This window comes from Pristiophorus japonicus, chromosome 8 (genome assembly GCF_044704955.1).
Source record: "Pristiophorus japonicus isolate sPriJap1 chromosome 8, sPriJap1.hap1, whole genome shotgun sequence".
In the NCBI taxonomy this organism is placed as follows: Eukaryota; Metazoa; Chordata; class Chondrichthyes; family Pristiophoridae; genus Pristiophorus; species Pristiophorus japonicus.
Window position 1 is genome coordinate 136,207,785 of NC_091984.1, and position 23,628 is coordinate 136,231,412.

At 48.0% G+C, this 23,628-nt stretch overlaps 1 protein-coding gene across 1 annotated transcript in view; it reads right to left on the reverse strand.

The window, feature by feature from the left end:
• Positions 1–23,628, reverse strand: part of LOC139268760 (neurogenic locus notch homolog protein 2-like) — a 209,585-nt gene that overhangs the window by 49,906 nt on the left and 136,051 nt on the right. The window contains exons 10-17 of the mRNA XM_070887431.1: positions 17,793–17,906; positions 16,594–16,827; positions 15,495–15,605; positions 12,761–12,953; positions 11,895–12,040; positions 5,932–6,045; positions 2,744–2,863; positions 741–893 (exon numbers count right to left, since the gene is read on the reverse strand). Of these exons, the coding sequence (XP_070743532.1) occupies positions 741–893; positions 2,744–2,863; positions 5,932–6,045; positions 11,895–12,040; positions 12,761–12,953; positions 15,495–15,605; positions 16,594–16,827; positions 17,793–17,906 (1,185 nt within the window). The remainder of the gene's footprint in view (positions 1–740; positions 894–2,743; positions 2,864–5,931; positions 6,046–11,894; positions 12,041–12,760; positions 12,954–15,494; positions 15,606–16,593; positions 16,828–17,792; positions 17,907–23,628) is intronic.

The window sequence follows — 23,628 nt, forward strand, 5'->3', positions numbered from 1 at the left end:
CTGCACTGTCGGATGTGCCGTCCTTTGGATGAGACGTTAAACCGCTGCAGTGTCTGCCCCTTAGGTGGACGTGTCCCTTTAAGGAGAGCTGGTGAATTGTCCCCAGTTTCCTGGCCAAATATTTCTCCCTCAACCCATCACTAAAACAGACGATCTGCTACCGGGATATGGTAGCACAGTGGTTATGTTACTGGATTAGTAATCCAGAGACCTGTACGAGCTCAAATCCCACCACGGCAGCTGGGGAATTTAAATTAAATAACAAAATTAAATAAAATCTGTAATTAAAAAGCTAGTACCGGCGACCATGAAACTAGCATCTGTAAAAACCCATAGGGAAGGAAATCGTGTGGCCGACATGTGACTCCAGACCAACAACAATGTGGTTGACTCTGAATTGCCCTCTGAAATAGTCTAGCAAGCCACTCAGCTCACCGCCATCTTCTCCAGGGCAATTAAGAATGGGCAATAGATGCTGGCCTTGCAGCGGTGCCCACATCCGGTGAATGAATTTTTAAAAAAAATCATCAACGTCATGGGAGCTTGCTGTGTGCACGTTTCCTTCATTACAGCAGTGACGACAGCTCAGAAAGTACTCCATTGTCTGTAAAGTGCTTTGGGATGTCCTGAAGGCCGTGAAAGGTGCGGCAGACATGCAAGTTCTTTCTCTCAAAGAGAAACGAACAAGTGAACAGTCACCTTTAGGTGGCACCTTTTCAATCTGTCTTTAAAGCACTTACTGGGGCTGCAGTCATCGACGTTTGTCTCACAGTTCACTCCAGTGTAGCCAGGGAGGCACCGACACTCGTAGCTCCCAGGAGTATTTTGACAAGCAGCGCCGTTTTTACATGGATTAGCAACACACTCATCAATATCCACTGAGCACCTCGGACCTACAAGGTAAGCATGCATTATATATATGTACAGCATCATGTCAGAGTAATACCAAATTCTCTATGTGGTTAAAAAAAAAATCTGCTGCACAGGAAGGAAAGGCCCAAGAGTCAAGTGCCTGCACAATCTCTATTTGTATTCTTTTAACTTACAAGTACAGTATGTGAGAAATGGGAGAAAACAATCTTTCATAGAATTTACAGCACAGAAACATTTGGCCCAACTGGTGCATGCTGTTGTTTATGCTCCACACAAGCCTCCTCCCACCCAACCAGCATAACCTTCGATTCCTTTTACCCCTCGTGTGTTTATCCAACTTCCCCTTTAAATGCATCCATGCTATTCGCCTCAGCCACTCCCAGAGGGAGCAAGAGTCACATTCTCACCGCTCTCCGGGTAAAGCGGTTTCTCCTGAATTCCCCATTAGATTTATTAGTGATCATCTTGTAGTTATGGCCCCCTAGTTCTGGTCTCCCCCATAAGTGGGAACACCTTTCTCCACATCTACCCTTTCACAACCTTAAAGACCTCTCTCAGGTCAACCCTGACTAGGTTTTCAATACAAGATAGAATACAAAGGGAAGGAAGCTATGCTGACGTTGTATAAAGCTCTGGTTAGCCCCCACCTGGAACATTGCGTTCAGCTCTGGGGAAAGCACCCCAGGAACAATATATTGGCCTTGGAGAGGGTGAAGTGCAGATTCACCAGAATGATACCGGGGCTCAAAGGGTTAAATTATGAGGATCTGTTGCAAAAACTTGACTTGTATTCCCTTGAGTTAAGAAGATTGAGGGGTGGTCTAATTGAGGTGTTTAAAATGATAAAGGGATTCGATTGGTTAGGCCTATACACATTGAAGTTCAGAAGAATGAGGTGTGATCATATTGAAACGTAAAAGATTATGAGGGGGCTTGACAAGGTGGATGCAGAGAGGATGTTCCCACTGATAGGGGAAACTAAAACTAGGGGACATGGTCTCAGAATAAGGGGCCGCCCATTTAAAACAGAGATGAGGAGGAATTTCTTCTCTCAGGGGGTCGTAAATCTGTGGAATTCGCTGCCCCAGAGAGCTGTGGAGGCTGGGTCATTGAATATATTTAAGACAGAGATAGACAGATTTTTGAATGATAAGGGAATAAAGGGTTATGGGGAGTGGGCAGGGAAGTGAAGCTGAGTCCATGATCAGATCAGCCATGATCTTATTGAATGGCGGAGCAGGCTCGAGGGGCCAAATGGCCAACTCCTGCTCCTATTTCTTATGTTCTTATGATTGGGTAGATCGAGAGAAACGGTTTCATCTAATGGGGGAAAATGAAGAACGAGGGAGCACAATTTTAAAATTAGAGCCAAGCTTTTCAGGAGGGATATCGCGAAGCACTTATTCCACACAAAGGGAAGTAGAAATCTAGAACTCTCTCTCCATCCCCCACCTGCCTCGCCGGAAAAAAAAGGTTGTGGATGCTTGGGGTCAATTGGAGCTTTCAAGGCGAGGATCAATTGCTTTTTGTTAGGCAAGGATAGAGAGACATGGAACAAAGACGGGTAAATGAAGTTGAGGTACAGGTCAGCCATGATCTATTTGAATGGCGGAGTCGGCTCGAGGGGCTGACTGGCCTCCTCCTACTCCTAAGCCCGTGTGGTGGCTGGTGTGCAACGGCCACCCTACGTTAAAAAAAATCGACGCACGGTCATCTTCCATCCTTCAGGATGTAGTTCAGGACCTGGAATATTAGGTCCTTCATTGAAACACTTGTGAACTCATCCTTTTTTGGCGTGGAAGCAAGTCATCCTCGTTTCGAGGGACTGCCTATGATGATGACTCCCAATGTGCCTGTGAAGAACACTCACCTTGCCAGCCCATTGTGCACATGCACATGTAATTCTCATAGTCTTCCGTTTCACTGCACACACCTCCATTTTCGCATGGTTGGGAGGAACACGGAGCGAGAACAGATTCGCAATCCTTGCCTGAACAGAACAAGGGAGGGAAGGAGGAAGAACAAAGAGCCGTTAGAGCCAGGCACGGTTGGGACTGCTGCAACAACCCTGGTGTCCTCTGTACAATGTCGCCTGCAGGGAAACCTGCTCCAAACAAGTATTGGAACACTTCTTTTTTAACTGGCATTGTTCTCCTTCAAGCAGAGAATGTTAAGGGAGGATTTAATAGAGGTGCTCAAAAATGAGAGGGGTTTTGATAAAGTAAATGAGGAGAAACCGTTTCCACTGGCAGGAGGGTCGGTAACCAGAGAGCGCAGATTTAAGAACTTTGGCTAAAGTAACTACACTTCAAAAGTACTTAATTGGCTGCAAAGCGCTTTGAGACATCTGGTGGTTGTGAAAGGCACTATTTAAATGCAAGTATTCTTTCAAAAGGACTGTGGGGAAAGAGAAGGGGAGTGGGACTGACTGGAGAGCTCTTTCATAGAGCTGACAGCAACACTATGGGCCGAATAGTCTCCTGTGCTGTATGATTCTATTAATGGGAATAGTATATTACAGGTCCCAGTCACAGTCTCATTGCGGCAGTCCAGGGGGGGCTGGTATGGGAGGGGGGGCATGCAGTTGATAGTAGAGAGAGGGGAAAAGACAACGCTGGCTGGTAGAAATAAACAAAACGTTAAGGGTCTCGCACTACAACAGCCACCCTTCCAACTAGCCCAGACGCGGCTGGGTTTGGAAAACGGGCAATGAACTGGTGAAACAACAGCAATGCTCAGCAGAGACACAAAACAAGGTCAGAAACTAATGTGCATGATGTACCAGAAAGTTTGAAAACAATCTGCGAGATAACTTGGCAGCAACAGGCAGCGGGATGCAACAGCTCTGCGTATAGTTTAAAAATAAATGTAATCTGCACCTTGAGAATGCTTGGGAAAGGCCTTGGGCCACCTTTCCCATCGGCACAGCCAGACTAAACCCATGACAGGCAGAATTATCTGCCTCAACAATGGAAGTACAATCGACAAATATTTTTTACAAGGGAGTTAAGATAGCTGCTTGAAGAGGGAGATTGGAGAGTAAGGGGAGTGAGCAGCATTAGACAGGGTGGCTTGGGCAGATTAAAACACCGATGGAGGCCCAATGGGCTTGAACAATTTAAAGCCGCCAAAGCTCCCAAGTCCAAGTCCTCCTCTAACGGCACGGCTGTGGCTCAGTGGGCAGCACACTTGTCTCTGAATCAGTCGTGGGTTCATGTCCCACTTCTAGAGACTTGGGCGCATATTCCAAGCTGACACTCCCAGTGCAGCATTCTCTCCCTCAGGCCAATGTCCCCATCATCGAAGCATTGCCCATGCTCAATCAGTTCCGATGGTCGGGCGACCTTGTCCACATTGCCTGATACAAGCTTCCTGAAACAAGCACTCTACTCCGAGCTCCGTCCCGGCAAGCGAGTCCCAGGAGGGCAGAGAAAACGCTTCGAGGACGCCCTCAAATCCTCCTTGAAAAAATGTAACATCCCCACCAACTCTTGGGAATCCCTGGCCCAAGACATCTCAAAGCATTAGAGAAGGCGTCGAACACAGAGTTTCTTCGTCGGGAGCAAACAGAAGCCAAGTACAAACAGCGGAAGGAGCGTACGACAAACTAAGCACCCCATCCACTCGTCCCTTCAACCACCACCTGCCCCACCTGTGACAGAGTCTGTAGATCCCGCATTGGTCTCATCAGTCGCTTTAGAACTCATATTAGTGTGGAAGCAAGTCATCCTCGACTCCGGGGGACTGCCTAAGAAGAAGAATACTGAGGGAGCGCTGCACTGTTGGAAATACCATAATTTTCAGATGAGACGTTAAACCGTGGCCCCACCTGCTCTCTCAGGTGGACATAAAAGATCCCATGGCCCTATCTGTTCATTATCACATTGCTGTTTATGGGACCTGGCTGTCTAGTTTCCCCAACAATATAACAGTATTTCATTGGTTGTAAAGTGTTTGAGGTCTTAAGGTCGTGACGGGTGGTACATAAATGGGAGACCTTCCCTGATCAGCTAGTGGTCAGAGATAACTGTGGTACTGTGGATACACCAAATGCCTCCAGTTGCACCCTTAGCCTGTGCTAAATTAGCCGATCATAGCTGAGGCAGTAGCACTGCGGAGCTAGAATCGACCTCGTGCTGAAGAGGAGTCAGGGAGAGGAAGTAAATCAGCCATGCTTCTCGCATCCTGACCACGAGCCGGATACACGATAACGGAGGAGACATCATCACTGAACCTGATCCTGGCCTTACTGGACAACCATGCATACGCATCATTGCCCACTGATCAGGAGCAGGAACTCTGGAAGATACTTTTTTTCTTTAAACATTTGTTTTGTTTCTTCGCCCCGCCCCCACCCAACCCAGGATAATTTCATCATCCCATCCACTCGAGATTAGCGAATGAAACACAAGATCATTCTGATTTAGGAAACAGATGAAGTCAATCTGGATTCACGGCGCCTGACTTTGGTAATCTGGGTTGTTGACATCAACACCTAGCCAGCAGACAAAGTCCCCCCTCCCCACCCTGCCCCTCCCCAGTGCCTGAACCAAGGTGGTCCTCAGTCTCCCACCTGCACCAGGAAGACTTTGCAGCGGGTTTACAGAACTGAGTTTGGTTCACACAAGTAAAACTAATAAAAAATGGAGCAGGAGTTTGAGACTGTTTGATGTGGAAATTTGATAGCTATGGGCCTGGCCTGTTAATCAGGCAATAACTCAAAAGCGACTCTGTGGCACACAGTTACCTTCTGGCAGGGGGCGTGGCTGAATTCTGAAACAGATACTCGTGCGCTCAAACCCACAACAAACGCACACCTCTGGCGAGTGCAGGTCTCTTTTTAAAAAAAAAAAAATGTTTATCTGTGGGCTCAGTACATTGTTCGTGCCCGACTGCTCTTCCCAGTCCAAGCACCTTTTCTATTTCACTGCTGGCTCTCAGGCGCAACGCAGGAGGATTCCAAATAAGCAACATCTCCACATACCACCTCGGTCAAAGCCATTGACTGCAGCATTCTCGGTGCCGCCTCCTTTTAGGTTTTTGTTTTTTGACCCTTACCGGTGTAGGGGAGAGAGCAGACGCAGTAGTAGACATTCACTCCATCCTCGCAGGCTCCTTTGTTCAAGCAAGGGTTTGACGCACATTCATTTATGTTGATTTGGCAGTCAGAGCCTTTAAGGTTCAGAAAAGAGAGAGGGGAGAAAAGATTATTTTTTTTTCCTGGCGCTCATTAAAGGTAATTGGATATTACTTTTAGGCAACGGAACTCCGGTTCTTTCAGGCACCCGGACAAAGTATAGAAACATAGAAAATAGGTGCAGGAGTAGGCCATTTTGCCCTTCGAGTCTGCACCGTCATTCAATATGATCATGACATATCATTCACCTCAGTACCCCATTCCTGCTTTCTCTCCATACCCCTTGATCCCTTTAGCCATTAGGGCCACATCTAACTCCCTCTGGAATATATCTAACGAACTGGCCTCAACAACTTTCTGTGGTAGAGAATTCCACAGGTTCACAATTCTCTGAGTGAAGAAGTTTCTCCTCATCTCAGTCCTAAATGGCTTATCCCTTATCCTTCAGACTATGACCCCTGGTTCTGGACTTCCCAAACATTGGGAACATTCTTCCTGCATCTAACCTGTCCAATCCCGTCAGAATTTTATATGTTTCTATGAGATCTCCTCTCATTCTTCTAAATTCCAGTGAATATAAGCCTAGTTGATGCAGTCTTTCTTCATATGTCCAGCCATCCCGGGAATCAGTCTGGTGAACCTTCGTTGCACTCCCTCAATAGCAAGAATGACCTTCCTCAGATTAGGAGACCAAAACTGTACACAATACTCAAGGTGTGGTCTCACCAAGGCCCTGTACAACTGCAGGAAGACCTTCCTGTACCTATACTCAAATCCCCTCGCTATGAAGGCCAACTCAGGCCTGGCACTGCCAGATGCAGAGTCAAAAGCCCTCTAACTTTGCCCTAATGATGCGACTTTGATCCAACGCCAGAAGAGCACTGCCCACTGTGACATTTCCCCCCACCGCCCCCCCCCCCCCCACCCCACATCCATAGCGAGCTCTCGAGGCTTCGATAAGCGAAACTGCCAATGGGTGGAAAATTAGGTACAGCTGTGCACTGTGGACCTGTGTCCACAAAGGGACCATCACTGACTCAATATCCTGGAACGCCCTACCAAACAGCATTGATTGGCACCCCATCCACTTGCCTCAACCTTCAGTTTGCTGACGATACAAAGATGGAAGGAAAAGCAATGTGTGAGGAGGACACAAAAAACTGCAAAAGGACATAATCAGGCTAAGTGAGTGGGCAAAAATTTCGGAAAGTGTGAGGTAATGCACTTTGGCAGAAAAAAAAAATCAAAGAGCAATTTATTATTTAAATAGAGAAAGATTGCAAAGTGCCGCAGTACAGCGGGACCTGGGGGTACTTGTGCATGAAACACAAAAGGTTAGTATGCAGGTACAGCAAGTGATCAGGAAGGCCAATGGTATCTTGGCCTTTATTGCAAAGGGGATGGAGTATAAAAGCAGGGAAGTCTTGCTGCAGCTATATAAGGTATTGGTGAGATTACACCTGGAATACTGCAAGCAGTTTTAGCTTACATATTTACGAAAGGATATACTTGCGTTGGAGGCAGTTCAGAGAAGGTTCACTGGGTTGATTCCGGGGATGAGGGGGTTGACTTATGAGGAAAGGTTGAGTAGGTTGGGCCTCTACTCATTGGAATTCAGAAGAATGAGGTGATCTTATTGAAACATAAGATTATGAAGGGGCTTGACAAGGTGGATGCAGAGAGAATGTTTCCACTGATGGAGGAGACTAGAGGACATAATCTTAGAATAAAGGGCCACCCATTTAAAACAAAGATGAGGGGAAATTTCTTCTCAGAGGGTTGTAAATCTGTGGAATTCGCTGCCTCAGAGAGCTGTGGAAGCTGGGACGTTGAATAAATTTAAGACAGAACTAGACAGTTTCTTAAACGAGAAGGGGATAAAGGGTTAGGGAGAGCGGGCGGGGAAGTGGAGCAGAGAGTCCATGATCAGATCAGCCATGATCTTATTGAATGGCGGAGCAGGCTCGAGGGGCCCTATGGCCTACTCCTGCTCCTAATTCTTATGTTATGTTCATTGCTTTAACCATCAGCACACTGTGACCGACCGCAGTGTGTACTATCTACAAGATGCACCGCAGCAAGTTGCCACGACTTCTTAGGTAGCACCTCTCAAACCCATGACCTCCAGCACCAAGCAGGGCCCATGGAAACCCCATCACCTCCAAGTCACACAGCATCCTGACTTTGGACATATATCGGTCGTTCCTTCATCGTCGCTGGGTCAAAATCCTGGAACTGCCTCCCGAACAGCACTGTGGGAGTACCTTCACCACACGGACTGCAGCAGTTCAAGGTGGCGGCTCACTACCATCTTCTCAAGGGCAACTAGGGAAGGGCTATAAATGCTGGACTTGACAGTGAAGCCCACACCCCAAGATTGAATAATTTAAAAAAATTTGACTGCCCAAAAAGCATCTCACAGCCATCAACTTGGGCTGGATTTGAGTTAAGGTCCCAGAGGTGAAAGGTCCGTGCCTATCCCAATGGACCACCAGTCTCTGCAACTCCCCCACCGGCCCCCCCTCCAAAATGTGTTCTTCTGCAGATGCACTCAAACATTTCAATTCACATATTCAGACAGCCAATATTAGGATTGCGACCCAATGCAGCTGCATCGCCGAGGGGTCATGCTCGGCAGAGGTCAGTCACGAAGTAAAGGAGAAGTGAAGGTCCACACCAACTACCTACCCACACATTCGCCATATGGATGGTGTGGGTCAGCTGGAAGCTCAAGGAATTAGGGGTGCGGAAGGGAAACAATTACAAAACTTAAAGCTCAAGAAAGAAAACATGGCTGTTTAATCACCCTCAGGCCACACTTCTACATATCCTGAGATAGGAGTAGGGCTGGGGAATTGGTCAGATCACGAGCAGTATTTTTGGCCTCAAGTTTCGGCTCAAGTTGCTCCTGTTTTTTTGGAGCAACTAGTTTAGAATGGAGCATCTTACAAATTGCAATTCTCGGCATTTAGTTTGCTCCAGTACTAGTGAGTTAGAACAGTTCCATTTTAGAACAGATTTTTTTTTTCCAAAAGGGGCCGTGTCCGGCCACTTTTGAAAGTTTAGGCAGCGAAAACTTACTCCAAACTAACTTAGAATGGAGTAAGTGTAGATTTTTGTACACTCAGAAAAACCTTGCCTACACTTAGAAATCAGGCGTAGGGAACAAGAGATTGGGGGAGGGAGGTTTACAAACATTAAACACTTCACTTTTACAAATAAAGAGCCATCATCAATAATAAATGATCAATAAATCAATAAATCAATAAAAAAAAAGAAAAAATGAAAAATAAAAAAAATCAATAAATAAAAAATAAAGTTTCTACTCACCGACTGCAGCACCGAGAGCCCTCCAACAACATGCTGGGCCGCCCCCACCCGCCAGTGTCTCTCTCTCTCTCTGGTTCTGACGGAAGAGGAGAGGAGAGGGGGTGGAGGGAGAGAGGAGAGGAGAGGGGGTGGAGGGAGAGAGGAGAGGAGAGGGGGTGGAGGGAGAGAGGAGAGGAGAGGGGGTGGAGGGAGAGAGGAGAGGAGAGGGGGTGGAGGGAGAGAGGAGAGGAGAGGGGGTGGAGGGAGAGAGGAGAGGAGAGGGGGTGGAGGGAGAGAGGAGAGGAGAGGGGGTGGAGGGAGAGAGGAGAGGAGAGGGGGTGGAGGGAGAGAGGAGAGGAGAGGGGGTGGAGGGAGAGAGGAGAGGAGAGGGGGTGGAGGGAGAGAGGAGAGGAGAGGGGGTGGAGGGAGAGAGGAGAGGGGAGGGGGTGGAGGGAGAGAGGAGAGGGGAGGGGGTGGAGGGAGAGAGGAGAGGGGTGGGGTGGAGGGAGAGAGGAGAGGGGTGGGGTGGAGGGAGAGAGGTGAGGTGTGGGGTGGAGGGAGAGAGGAGAGGTGTGGGGTGGAGGGAGAGAGGAGAGGGGGTGAGGTGGAGGGAGAGAGGAGAGGGGGTGAGGTGGAGGGAGAGAGGAGAGGGGGTGAGGTGGAGGGAGAGAGGAGAGGGGGTGAGGTGGAGGGAGAGAGGAGAGGGGGTGAGGTGGAGGGAGAGAGGAGAGGGGGTGAGGTGGAGGGAGAGAGGAGAGGGGGTGAGGTGGAGGGAGAGAGGAGAGGGGGTGATGTGGAGGGAGAGAGGAGAGGGGGTGAGGTGGAGGGAGAGAGGAGAGGGGGTGAGGTGGAGGGAGAGAGGAGAGGGGGTGAGGTGGAGGGAGAGAGGAGAGGGGGTGAGGTGGAGGGAGAGAGGAGAGGGGGTGAGGTGGAGGGAGAGAGGAGAGGGGGTGAGGTGGAGGGAGAGAGGAGAGGGGGTGAGGTGGAGGGAGAGAGGAGAGGGGGTGAGGTGGAGGGAGAGAGGTGAGGGGTGAGGTGGAGGGAGAGAGGAGAGGGGTGAGGTGGAGGGAGAGAGGAGAGGAGGGTGGAGGGAGAGAGGAGAGGAGGGTGGAGGGAGAGAGGAGGGTGGAGGGAGAGAGGAGAGGGGAGGGAGAGAGGAGGGGGGAGGGAGAGAGGAGGGGGGAGGGAGAGAGGAGGGGGGAGGGAGAGAGGAGGGGGGAGGGAGAGAGGAGGGTGGAGGGAGAGAGGAGGGGGGGAGGGGGGAGGGAGAGAGGAGGGGGGGAGGGTGGAGGGAGAGAGGAGGGGGGAGGGTGGAGGGAGAGAGGAGGGGGGAGGGTGGAGGGAGAGAGGAGGGGGGAGGGAGAGAGGAGGGGGGAGGGAGAGAGGAGGGGGAGGGTGGAGGGAGAGCGGATGGGGGAGGGTGGAGGGAGAGAGGAGGGGGAGGGAGAGAGGAGAGGGAGGGTGGAGGGAGAGCGGATGGGGGTGGGTGGAGGGAGAGGAGAGGGGGGGGTGGAGGGAGAAGAGAGGGGAGGGAGGGAGGGGGCAGAGGAGAGGGGCTGAATGGGGGGGAGGGGCTAAACGGGGTGTGGGAGGGAGGGAGGAAGGCTGAATGGGCCCCGCCGCCGCTGGGCTCCCACGGATGACTTCGGGTGGGCCCCGCCCCCAGCGAGAGGCCGGGCGGGCCCTGCTGACAACAATGTGGAGGGAGGGAGGGAGAGAAGGGGGGAGGAGGGGGAACAGCTGAATGCGAGGGGCAGGGGGGGGGGCGGAGACTGGGAGCTGAACGGGAGGAAGAGAGGCCCGAGTCTGTTCGCCGCCCCGGTAAGCCCATTCGGCCAGGGCGGCGTGCTTTGGGCCCCTCCCACACAGCCTCGGGGCGAGGAGCTACTGCACGTGCTCGCACAGACTCTAGCGCGCATGTGCAGAGGTCCCGGCACTGTTTTCAACGTCGGGGCCTGGCTCCGCCCCCCACGCGTTCTGCTACGCTGCGCCAAGGGTCTGGATCGAGCGGACGGAGGGGAGAATATCAAGGTAAATAATAGGCGCCATTTCTGTTCTAAAAAGTCGACGTACCACACGGAGACGTGCTGTTCTAACCCTGGGGGCAAACTTGGGCCTAATGACTCATCCTCAGCACAAGGCAGAGAAACATAGAAAGCCAAACAAATGAAAGAACTCAAAAGTGATGTTTTTTTTTTACTTCTAAAATGGTTAATGAACATCTCGCCCAGCCATTCATACCCTTGTGGGAACAGGTAGAAACCCCAACAGAACAGGAGTATTGCTTCAGAAAACTAGAAAAACCCTTTTCCCAAGGTGTAATTTTTCTGGTACCGGATACCTTGAGAAGGAAAACATTTACAGGGTGAATGAGCAAGGTAGTGGGACTAGTTGGTTAGCTCTTTCAAAGAGCTGGCACAGACACGATGGGCCGAATGGTCTCCTTCTGCACTGTACGATTCGGACAAGGGACAATGCAGTTCTGCGTCATCAGAATCAGCAACTTTAATGCTCAGCTTCGAACAGCGTCACTTGTTGCTTCCACCCATTCAATACTTCACCGTCCCTGGCTCACCTTTGAACCCCTTCACGCAAGTACACTTGTAACCGTTGACAAGGTTCTCGCAGGTTCCTCCGTGCTGGCAAGGGTTCGACTCGCACTCATCTTTGTCCATGTCACAGTTGACTCCCGCCCAGCCGGCCTCACAAACACACTGGTAACTGCAAAAACAAACAAGCCGTGAGAACTTTGGCTACACGCAAGGCACAACTCGCACCGAATTAACCGCAAGCTCCCCTTATTTGCAAAAGTCAGAACAATGAAACGTAGAGCGGCGCTGTAAAATAATTGCCCGCTTCTAAAAAAAAGTTTGAAAGAAAATAAAAACTTGCATTTATATAGTGCCTTTCACAACGTCAGGCTATCTCAAAGCACTTTACAGTAGTCTCGTCGCTGAGGGCATGCAGAAGTCAAGCGCAGGCAGCAGAAAGAGCATGCGACAAACCAGTCCCACCCACCCTTTCCCTCAACAACTATCTGCCCCACCTGTGACAGAGACCGTGGTTCTCCTTTTGGACTATACAGCCAACCCAGAACGCATGTTAAAAATGGAAGCAAGTCTTCCTCGATTCCGAGGGACTGCCTATGTTGATGATGACAGTCAATGAAGTACTTTTGAAGTGGAGTCACTGTTGCAATGTAGGAAATGCGACAGCCAATTTGCACACAACAAGTTCCCACAAACAGCAATGTGATAATGATCAGACAATCTGTTGATGGGGTGGGTACTGCCCACCCCCACCATCCCCACCCCCTTTTATCCAGATAAAAGCTGCAAAAGTTTAAAAGAAATAAACACTGCACACATCAAATGCAGACATCCTAGAGACAGAAAAAGGCAGAAAGAAAAAGAACCAAGAGACAAAGTTGCAGGAACTGACCTGTTGACGTCGTCCACACATTGGCCATGAATACAAGGGCTGCTCTTACACTCGTCCACTTCCGATATACAGTGGGCGTCATGGTAGCCCTCAGGGCAGCGGCACACGAAGCGGTTGATTTTATCCAAGCACGTGCCGCCGTTGTGACACGGGTTGGAGGCACATTCGTCGATGTCAACGTTGCACATAGGACCTGCGCAGAGGGAATGCAAACATTTGAATGTGCAAACTGCACCGGGACGGAGGCATCTCCCTTTAATCATTCCCCTCACCGCTGATCACCTCCCCACCCCCACCGTCCACACTGCCCTGCACCCCCATCATCAATACAGTCTACAGATTGGATACAGGAATCAAAATACTGCAACAGGTCTCAAGTGGGACTCATTTGGCAGAGGTAGGGGAAGGGAGGGGAAAGGAAGAACTGGAGGCAACAGACTTGCTCAAAAACAACCCAACTCAATGTAAATGACCTTCCCCCTTCCAAGTGGTGAATTCGAACACTAGCAGCAGACAATCAGAAGCAAGACACCTTCCTGGCCTCTTGGTTGCCAGGGATGATTTTCAGCAGGAAACCAAAGAACTGGCGAAGGATTTAATTTTTGAAATAGAACAAAATAGCAAATGTGTCTTGAAGAGATCTATTAAGTGCAGATCTGTTGTTAGTCTCTAATTTAAGGAGCACAGCCATGAACTTTTCTTGTGTCAGCTTGATGGATGTGACTCGAGCTCCTGTCAAAGCACATCGCCTGAGCACCCGTTAACTCCGCCCAAGGTTTAGAGACCATCGCGAAAGATTTCCTGTGTGCTTTGAGGAATGAAATCGTAAACCTATTCTTTCTGAACAAGTTTATGATTTCACTGCTCAGGGAGCTCTCTCTCTCCATCCCCACCCTACCTCTTCAAATACAGTGAGCCCATTGATTGCTCCCCAGGTAGCTGTCACCAACACAGAAATATCACCACTAGAATTACACTGCATGATTCCTGTGATATTAACCATTGCAAGAACTGGATGCAAACCATTCCACATTTATAAAACAGAACGCATGCAAAATCAACATGATCAGGAAGAGATTGCTCATTGCTTTATACCAAAATTTCAGTAACACAAGTGAGATTGACAACTTCCAAATAATCGACACTACCTATTCAAAGATACGCAAACTATAGTCGAGATCAGATGGCCTTGAAAGGTGCTACTGCCTTGTACTCCAAGAAGAAACCAGCTCCACACCCGCCCCCTCCCCATTAAGGGATGGAATCCGCAATTTAAAAACTCAAGAGCTGGACACGCAATGGATGCTGAGGGTCAGGATCATGTAATGGGAGATTGTACAGGAACACTAGTACCTAAGAGTTTTTTTTTAAATAAAAAGCAAACGAAGGGAATGAAGAGGGGCAAACCTGTTTCTTCCCCATCCAGTCCCCATATACTACCTTCCTTACAACTTTACCTATGTATTGCTGAATTTGTGCCTTATACTCAGACCTAATTGCTCCAAGAACACATTGATGAATTCACTGTACATTTTTATTAATGTTTAAAGTCCAATTTTTATTCGTGTTGGATGGGGGAGAAAATGATGCTGAAGACATTGAAATCTTATTTTATCCTCATTTTTCAACCTAACTTCTGGTCTTTTCCAGCTGAGGCTCAGTGGGTAGCACTCTCACCTCTGAGTCACAAGGTTGTGGTTTCAAATCCCACTCCAGAGACTCTAGCACAAAATCTAGATTGACATTCCAATGCTGTACTGAGGGAGTGCTGCACTTTCGAAGGTGCCGTCTTTCTAATGCGACATGAAACCGAGACCCCGTCTGCTCTCTCAAGTGGATGCAAAAGATCCCTGGCCAATATTTCAAAGAAGAGCAGGGGAATTCTTCCTGGTGTTCTGACCGATATTTATCCCTCAACCAACATCACAGAAACAGATACCTATGACGTGTGCGCCCAAAGTGACTGTGGGCCACTTGGAAAGCACAGCCTCCAAAATTAAAAAGAACTGAAAAAAACTGATTGTGCCCAAAGTATTCAATGGTTAACCCAAAATACTTCCACACCATGATGTCAGGTTCACCAGCGCATGACTATCAATAGCTGGTGTTGAGTACTTCATCCCTTTGATGATGTATTCCCAACACAGCCGACGCGGAAATGCTTTTTAAAAATGAAAAAAGAAAGGAGTTTCTACAGTGACTTTCATGACCTCAGGATGTCCCAGAGCGTTTTACAGCCAATGACATACTTTGAGTGTAGTCACTGTTGCAATGTGGGAAACGCAGCAGCCAATTGCGCACAGCAAGCTCCCACAAACAGCAACGTGATAATGACCAGATAATCTGTTTTTGTTACGTTGATTGAAGGGTAAATATTGGCCGAGTCACCGGAACAACTTTCCTGCTCTTCTTCGAAACAGTGCCATGGGATCTTTTACACACACCCGAGAGAGCAGACAGGGCCTCAGTTTAATATCTCACCCAAAAGATGGCACCTCCGACAGTGTAGCGTTCCCTCAGTGCCACACTGGAGTGCCAGCCCAGATTTTTGAGGTAGATTTGGAGTGGGAATTGGATCCACAGCCTTCTGACTCAGAGGCGAGAGTGCTACTAACTGAGGCACGGCTGACAATGGAAACATTAGTGACCTGGGGCACAAGTTAGAAAGCAGTACTGTAGGACATGTCGACAGCAGCAACCCAAGTCTCGTCACTTTTATGGCATCTGGTCCTACCTGTATAGCCGGGGCTGCAGACACAGTCATATCGATTGATGCCGTCTTGACAGCTTCCATAGTCACATGGGTTGCTAGCACAGTCATCATAGTTAATCTCACAATTGACACCTGCAAGATTGTTCAAATAAAACATTTATTTAATGCTAGCTAAATGCAATGTTGCAGAACAGCAAGATCAAACAATGCAACGAGTGTAATCATGCACGTGCAGTTATGTAAAACCTTCTCCGCGATGTTTATAACTGTGGAAAAGCACCACAAAAATAGCGGTACTATTATTAATTCCGCACTTCCAAATTTAGTCTGTGCCTGGACAACAGGGTGAGGTACTGGGGGTCACAGGTCAGTCTACAGGTGGTGGTGGGCAGCACTTAGAGAAATTTGTGCTGATGAATTAACAGTGGCGCACCAAAAAACATCCTCACAAGTTAAAGTTGGGGGGGGTGGGGGGGGAAGGAGAAGAGTTAAGAAATGGCAGACCGTTGTCAATTCTATGGACTTCACATAAGAACATAAGAAATAGGAGCAGGAGTAGGCCATAGAGCCCCTCAAGTCTGCTCCGCCATTTATTACGATCATGGCTGATCTGATCATGGACTCAGATCCACTGCCCTGCCCGCTCCCCATAACTCCTTAATCTCTTATCGGTTAAGAAACTGTCTATCTCTGTCTTAAATTTATTCAATGTCCCAGCTTCCACAGCTCTCAGAGACAGAGAATTCCACAGAATTACAACCCTCTGAAAAAAGAAATTTCTCCTCATCTCTGTTTCCAATGGGCAGCCCCTTATTCTAAAAATATGCCTCCCTAGTTCTAGTCTCCCGCATCAGTGGAAACATCCTCTCTGCATCCACCTTGTCAAGTCCCCTCATAATCTTATACATTTCGATAAGAACGCCTCTCAATCTTCTGAATTCCAATGAGTAGAGGCCCAACCCACTCAACCTTTCCTCATAGGTCAACCCCCTCATCTCTGGAATCAACCTAGTGAACCTTCTCTGAACTGCCTCCAAAGCAAGTATATCCTTTCGTAAACACAGAAACCAAAACTGCACACAGTATTCCAGGTGACTGACGCCTCCGTATTGCTACTCGCCTGAGGTGCCAACCGGACAGCGGCACTTGTAGTTGTTGACACGGTCTTGGCAAGTGCCTCCATTCTGGCAGGGCTGGCTCTGGCACTCGTCGATCTGCTCGCTGCAGATCGGGCCCTTGTAGCCGGCTGTGCAGTTGCAGGTGTAGCCGGCGATTCCGTCTACGCATGCTCCGTAGTGGCAGGGGTCTGGGTTGCAATCATTTTCATTAATCTCACACTTGGTCCCCATAAAGCCTTGCATTCAATTCGGGGGCGGGGGCGGGCAGGGAGGAGAAAAAAATAGGAAGGAAGGAAGAAAAATAAAATACATTTAATTTTCTTGTCTATTTTCATTCTTTCTAGTTCTATAGAATTACCAACGCCATTTGCTAAAATTTTAATTGAACTGGTAAGAGTGTTGGCTCCTGAGCATCAAGTAATTTGCCGTGCTGAACTTTTTTCCCCTTGCCTGTGAGTTCACACCCCTTCTCCCCGCCCGACCCAACTAATTGTTCCATCACCAAAAGGCCAACCAGACTGATCACAGACAAAACTAAGGAAGCACATGACAGGATTGTTGAAATGCTTTTTGCTTTGGTAAATTAAAAGTCGCAAACTTGAAGCACCGGCAGTGGCTCATCCTGGCACCATCGATGACAACAGTCAGCAAAGGGCGCTGGAACACCCTACGGGCGACTGAGCTCAGAACCCAGTCTCAGCAATGCAGCAGTTAAAAAGTGAGTGTGGGAAAGTTATTTTAACTCAGGAGTGTCCCAAGGACAAGTAACCCAATGCTGAAATGTGCTGTGAGGTAGCATTAATTATCAATTGGCTGAAAGCATGAGTAAAGCGGAGGAGGAGAAATCTGCTTCAGCGGCAAAGCAGAAATTCCAGTTCCAGTCGGAATCTGAAAGTGAGACGATTCGGGGGATTGGTTGAATGTGGAGCTCTTAACTGCTGGATATTAAACATTTGGAGAACCACTGCTCAGCACCTGTGCCTTTTGCTTGTTTTTCTCCCAGCTGGGTATGACAAAAAGGGGATGTGGTGGGTGGAGGCCAGCAAAGGTAGGGGGCTAGGGAGAGGTGGGGGGGGCAACAACCAGGCATGGTGACTATTAAAACAATCAATGAGTGTAAACCTTCAACCACTTTGGATAATGTTCAGTTTCATTTCCATCTTTTGGCGGGGGGGGGGGGCGGGGGAGCAGCTTGCTTTACCTTCACTGCATTCGCACTCGAAGGCATTTGGCCGATCGATGCACTTGGCTCCGTGTTGGCACGGTGTGCTGGCACACTCATCAATGTCGATCTGGCACATGCTTCCGGCAAAACCTGCAACAAACACACACACACAAAAACAAACAAAATTAGTTCATCCTTTAAACAGGTCTTCAAAATTATGGGATTTGTTATGGTAGACATAGAGACGATGTTTCCACTTATGTGTGTATGTGTGTGTGTGTGATATATATATATATATATATATATAGAGATAGAGTCCAGAACGAGGGGCCATAAGTATAAGATAGTTACGAATAAATCCAATAAAGGTATTCAGGAGAAACTTCTTTACCCAGAGAGTGGTTAGAATGTAGAACTCACGACCACAGGGAGTGGTTGAGGCGAAGAGCATAGATGCATTTAAGGGGAAGCTCGGTAAGTACATGAGGGAAAAATAAATAGAAGGCTCACGTGGAGCATATACATCAGCACAGACCAGTTAGGCTGAATGGCCTGTTTGTGCTGTAAATTCTATGCAATCTTCAATCCTGTTGCAGAAACACAGCATTTGATGGAAGGTACCTTTCAAAAGAGGCCATTTAGCCGACATTTATCTGTACTGCTTTAAGAGTTTAAAGGAACATATTTTTGGACACATGTATGCACAGAAATACATGGGGACACCATGGTAGTCCCAGGGGTTTACATTTGATGAGTGGTCGAGTTGCAGAGAGCAGATCCCAGGTTCAACCCGCGGTCCATGCAGAGTCAGCCGAGGCAGCATTTGGGAATCTATAAATAGTCTCGGCCAGTTACTGGGTCAGGAATGGGAAATGTTGTGGTCAAGAGCTTTCTCCCCCTGCCCTTCTCCCCATCCCAATCCGGTTACGTTGGCGGGCAGCACGAGAGTGCACCCATCAGGTGAGGATGGGATCTGGCTCAGGTCCACTGCACCACTCCCCCACCCCCCCCGGGGTCAAATTGCCTGCCGACGCTACTGATCTTCAGCTCACGCACGACCAGTCGGAGGCAAGGTGGAGCACATGGAACCATACCAGCGAGGAGTTATGAACATAAGAATTAGAACATAAGAGTAGGCCAGTCAGCCCTCGAGCCTGCTCCACCATTCAATGAGATCATGGCTGATCTTCTACCTCAACTCCACTTTCCCGCCCGATCCCCATATCCCTTGATTCCCTTAATATCCAAATATCTCTGGCTGGTATATACTCAAAGACTGAGCCTCGACAGTCCTCTGGGGTAGAGAATTCCCAAGATTCACCACCCTCTGAGTGAAGAAATTTCTCCTCATCTCAGTCCTAAATGGCCAACATCTTATTCTGAGACTGTGATCCCAGGTTCTAGACTCCTCAGCCAGAGGAAACATGCACCCTGCATCGACCCTGTTAAGCCCTGTAAGAATTTTTTATGTTTCAATGAGATCACCTCTCATTCTTCTAAACTCTAGAGAATATGGGCTAGTCTACTCAATCTGTCCTCATCGGACAAACACCCATCCCAGGAATCAGTCTGGTAAACCTTCGCTGCACTCCCTCAATGGCAAGTATATCCTTCCTTAGGTAAGGAGACCAAAACTGTACACAATACTCCAGGTGTGGTCTCACCAGGGCCCTATATAGTTGCAAGGCATCTTTACTCATACTTAAATCCTCTTGTAATAAAGGCCAACATACCATTTGCTCTCTTAATTGCTTGTTGTACCTGCATGTTAACTTTCAATAATTCGTGTGCAAGGGCACTCAGGTCCCTCTGAACATCAACATTTCCCAAACTCTCACCATTTCTACTTTTCTATTTTTCCTACCAAAGTGGATAACTTCACATATATCACATTATATTCGATTTGCCATGTTCTTGCCCACTACTCACTTAGCCTCCAGGAGAAGAAAACATTTGGCAGGGTAAAAAAAAAGGGGGGAAAATAATGAGAAACGTCTTGGACACATTTCATGGTAAGTGCTACCGCAATCCATTTTAGTTCAATGAGAATAGCCAAACATTATTTTTTTTTGTAAGAAGGCCGATGGCTGGGGGTGGGGGGTAGGGGCGGCGCGGCGCCGTTGGGGGAAGAGGGAGAACATATAGCTCAGTCAGATTTAACACAGTAGCTCAGCAATCACTGAAATTTGAGTAAAGCCTGGGTTTCTTCAACACTTCTCTCTTGCCCTTCCTGTCCTCCTGGTTGGGAGGGTAAGTGCTTCAGTAAGACCAACCAAACCCCAAGGAGGATTAATGCCGCTGCTGGGTTAAGGACTTGGCTCACTCATTCTCGTTCTTCTCTCTCGTTTTCTCTCTCTCCCTCCCTCCCAGGACACAAATGCCACCAGTTGGCAAAAGGCACTCTATAAGGAAAGCTCAAACTAGGGCAACCATTAAGTGTGCAACAGACAAAAAAAAAGTGCAAGCCAGCATTGCAGTCGGCATTTAGTCCAAGCAAAAAGGATTTTATTTTTACCCTACATTCTACCAGACGTAAACCGGAGGTGATCCAAAACTCGGCAGCCCGTGTCCTAACTCGCACCAAGTCCCTCTCACCCATCAACCCTGTGCTCACCGACCTACATTGGCTCCCGGTTAAGCAATGCCTCGATTTCAAAATTCTCATCTTTATTTTCCAATCTCTCCATGACCTCATACCTCACTCCTTCTCTTTAATCTCCTCCAGCCCCACAAGCATCCCCCACCCCCGGAGATGTCTGCGCTCCTCTTATTCTGCCCTCCTGAGCATCCCTGATTATAATCGCTCAACCATTGGTGGCCGTGCCTTCTGCTGCCGAGGCCCCAAGCTCTGGAGCTGCCTGCCTAAACCTCTCCACCAATCTACCTCGATTTCCTCCTTTGAGACGCTCCTTAAAACATACCTCTTTGACCAAGCTTTTGGTCACCTGCACTAATTTCTACTTGCGCGTTTCGGTGTCGAATTTTTAAATCACATAATCCTCCTGGTGAAGCGCCTTGGGCCGTTTCACTATATTAAAGGCGCTATATGAATACAAGTTATTGTTGTTTTACAACTTAAGGAATTATAGCTAAACATTAATTAAAATGATCATTTTAAACACAGATACAAATTCTTGGATCTCAGTCCGCCACTCGAACCCAGAACATCTGTCAGATTGAGTAACCTGTCTGCATTGAGAAACCAGAGGTTGCGGAGCCTTTCAGCTTTAACTTCAAGTGCTAAAGCCGACTCCCAGATCCCGCATGACTGGGGAAATCTCTGGCTGGCCAGGCCCCAGTCAGGAGTTGCAGTGCAACCCCGCAGCACACATTCACACACACAGCTCTGATATTCAACAAGAGTGCACCACACCAGGCAACTTTTGCTAGCAGAGCAATCCTTCACTTCGCACCGTCCCGCCATTCAAAGTTGGAGTGCAGTGCACAGCCGTGTGATTGAAATGCCGTGGATGGATTGCACTCTTTGTTTTCCCCACCGCGTGAAATTAACCCGTGTGAAATAAACCTTCTGCGACTATAGTTTGCTGCTCAGCTCACTGCCAAATGACGACAGAAAAAGATAAAAGGAAACAGCAAATATTGTACAGGTATAACATTTGTTAAGAGTGAAATCAGGGTTCATTGAGAACACAGGCAGCAGCTCTGATTGTGCGTTTAAACTCTGTTATTTTTAGTTAAATCAAGATTTGACATTTTCAAGTTTGAAACAAAATTGTCGGCATCAATATGGAAAAAGCAAAAGTCTTGCTGGGAATATGGGGCGCTCCAGTAAAATATTCAGCAACTTAATTTCACACGTTTCTGTTTTCTTTTTTGCTTTTCCTCTTCCACCACTCCCTCCATCCCCGAACCACCCACCAACGCAGCCACTTTCCACCTGAAAGAAACACCTCTATAAAAGTAACATGCACTCAAAGTTCTGCCTCTAAACAGCACTGACAACCGGCACAAAGGGATTTCCAGGCTTGCTAAAAGTGCGAGAGGAGCTTGTGCAGCCCGTGGCCAGCCAGAGTGCTGGCAGGCAGCAGGAAGCACAGAGAGCTGGACGGAGCTGAACAGCTCCCGGGGGCACGAGGCCCTGCCTGTGGCTCAAATGACACGTCAGCGCGAACTGCCGCCTGGCAACAGCCGACACCAGCCCTGGAATTCTGTGTCTTTGTGCACCACATAACAGAGCGGCTAAGGAACTTGGGAGAACTTTCCGGGAAGGATGGTGTCGTCACAGGATTGTAACCGTCCCCCCCAACCCCGCTAACTCCTTTCCAAGAATCTCAGCTCGATAAAATCCTTTCATTATCCCTTTGGAAGGTCCCCAAACTCGACACTGAGACGGAGCAAAAAGCTTACGAGGTTGCACATTTTTCTATTTCCGAGTGTCACAGAGTGGAAATGTTCACCCGTGGAGCGGGTGAAAGGACAGAGAAATGCACGCCGTCGAAGCTGCAGCCTGTGCTCCAACTGTACCCTGATGAATTGCCACGGTGTGCTTGGAACAAGATTATCATCAACTGCAGTCCAGAATGTTCAGTTTACAAAATTCTTTGTGCTCCGTTCCATTCATTCAGCAAATCAATGCCTCCTTTTAACAGAAAATACACTTCCAAAACCTTCATTTTGCATAGAAGCGATTAGATATATATATATTTTTAAAACAGCCTCAAGAGGAAACTGGACAGTGGACTATTTGATGCCAAAGAACAGCATATAAAGCAGGTGAATGGGAATTTTGTATCAAGAGTGACTTGAAAAAAGGAGACTTGCTGCCTTTGGAACTCCACTGAAAGGGACTTTCGCCCTTTGAATTCTATACCAGCGTGACTGGGAAAGGATTTGAGTTGTTCGAATTCTGTAAAATCAATGGCAACGGGAAGGGGTTTTCTCCCTTAGGATTCTGTACAGTGAGAATGAAAGTATTTCGTTTGTTGGGATTCCATTGAGCAAAAGTCAACGAGAATGGGTTTCCTCTAGCCCCACAAACCCCCACCCCGCGATGTCTGTGCTCCTCTAATTCTGCCCTCCTGAGCATCCCTGATAATAATCACTCAACCATTGGTGGCTGTGCCTTCTGTTGCCTAGGCCCCAAGCTCTGGAACTCCCTGCCTAAACCTTTCTATCTCTCTCTCCTCCTTTAAGACGCTCCTTAACACCTACCTCTTTGACCAAGCTTTTGGTCACCTGTGCGGCCTGGTGTCCAAATCGAGGCATTGCTTAACCAGGTGCCAATGTAAGTCAGCGAGCACAGGGGTGATGGGTGAATGGGACTTGGTGCATGTTAGGGCATGGGCAGCCGAGTTTTGGATGACCTCAAGTTTACATAGGGTAGAATGTGGGATAGTCTTGATCCATTAGTTTAGCTACCACCTCAAATTCAAGCAGATTAATTATACGTGACCTGTTGCTTTTAAATCCATGCTGACTACTCCTTCTGACTTTTGTACTTTTCAGATCAGTATCGATAGCACGTAGAAAAATGTTCAAGTATTTTTCTATTAGATATGTCTGGCTAACTGCCTTACAATCTGCATGTTCATGTCACGCTCCCTCTGTTCTGAATAGTTCGATGCTCTGTTCCAAACCTCAAAGTTTGTGGAGTTCCTAAAATTATTCTAGACACTAACCTGTTTCCTCACTACTTTCCCTGAACATTCCAGGATGTTTGTCTCAGGCCGAAACACCTCCCAGGCATTTAATTCTTCACAACACAGGCAGAAAATTTGGCAGATGAAGTATAATGTGGCAAAATGTGAGGTTATCCACTTTGGTAGAAATAACAGAAAAGCAAATTATAATTTAAATGTAGAAAAATTGCAAAGTGCTGCAGTTCAGAGGGACCTGGGGGTCCTTGTGCATG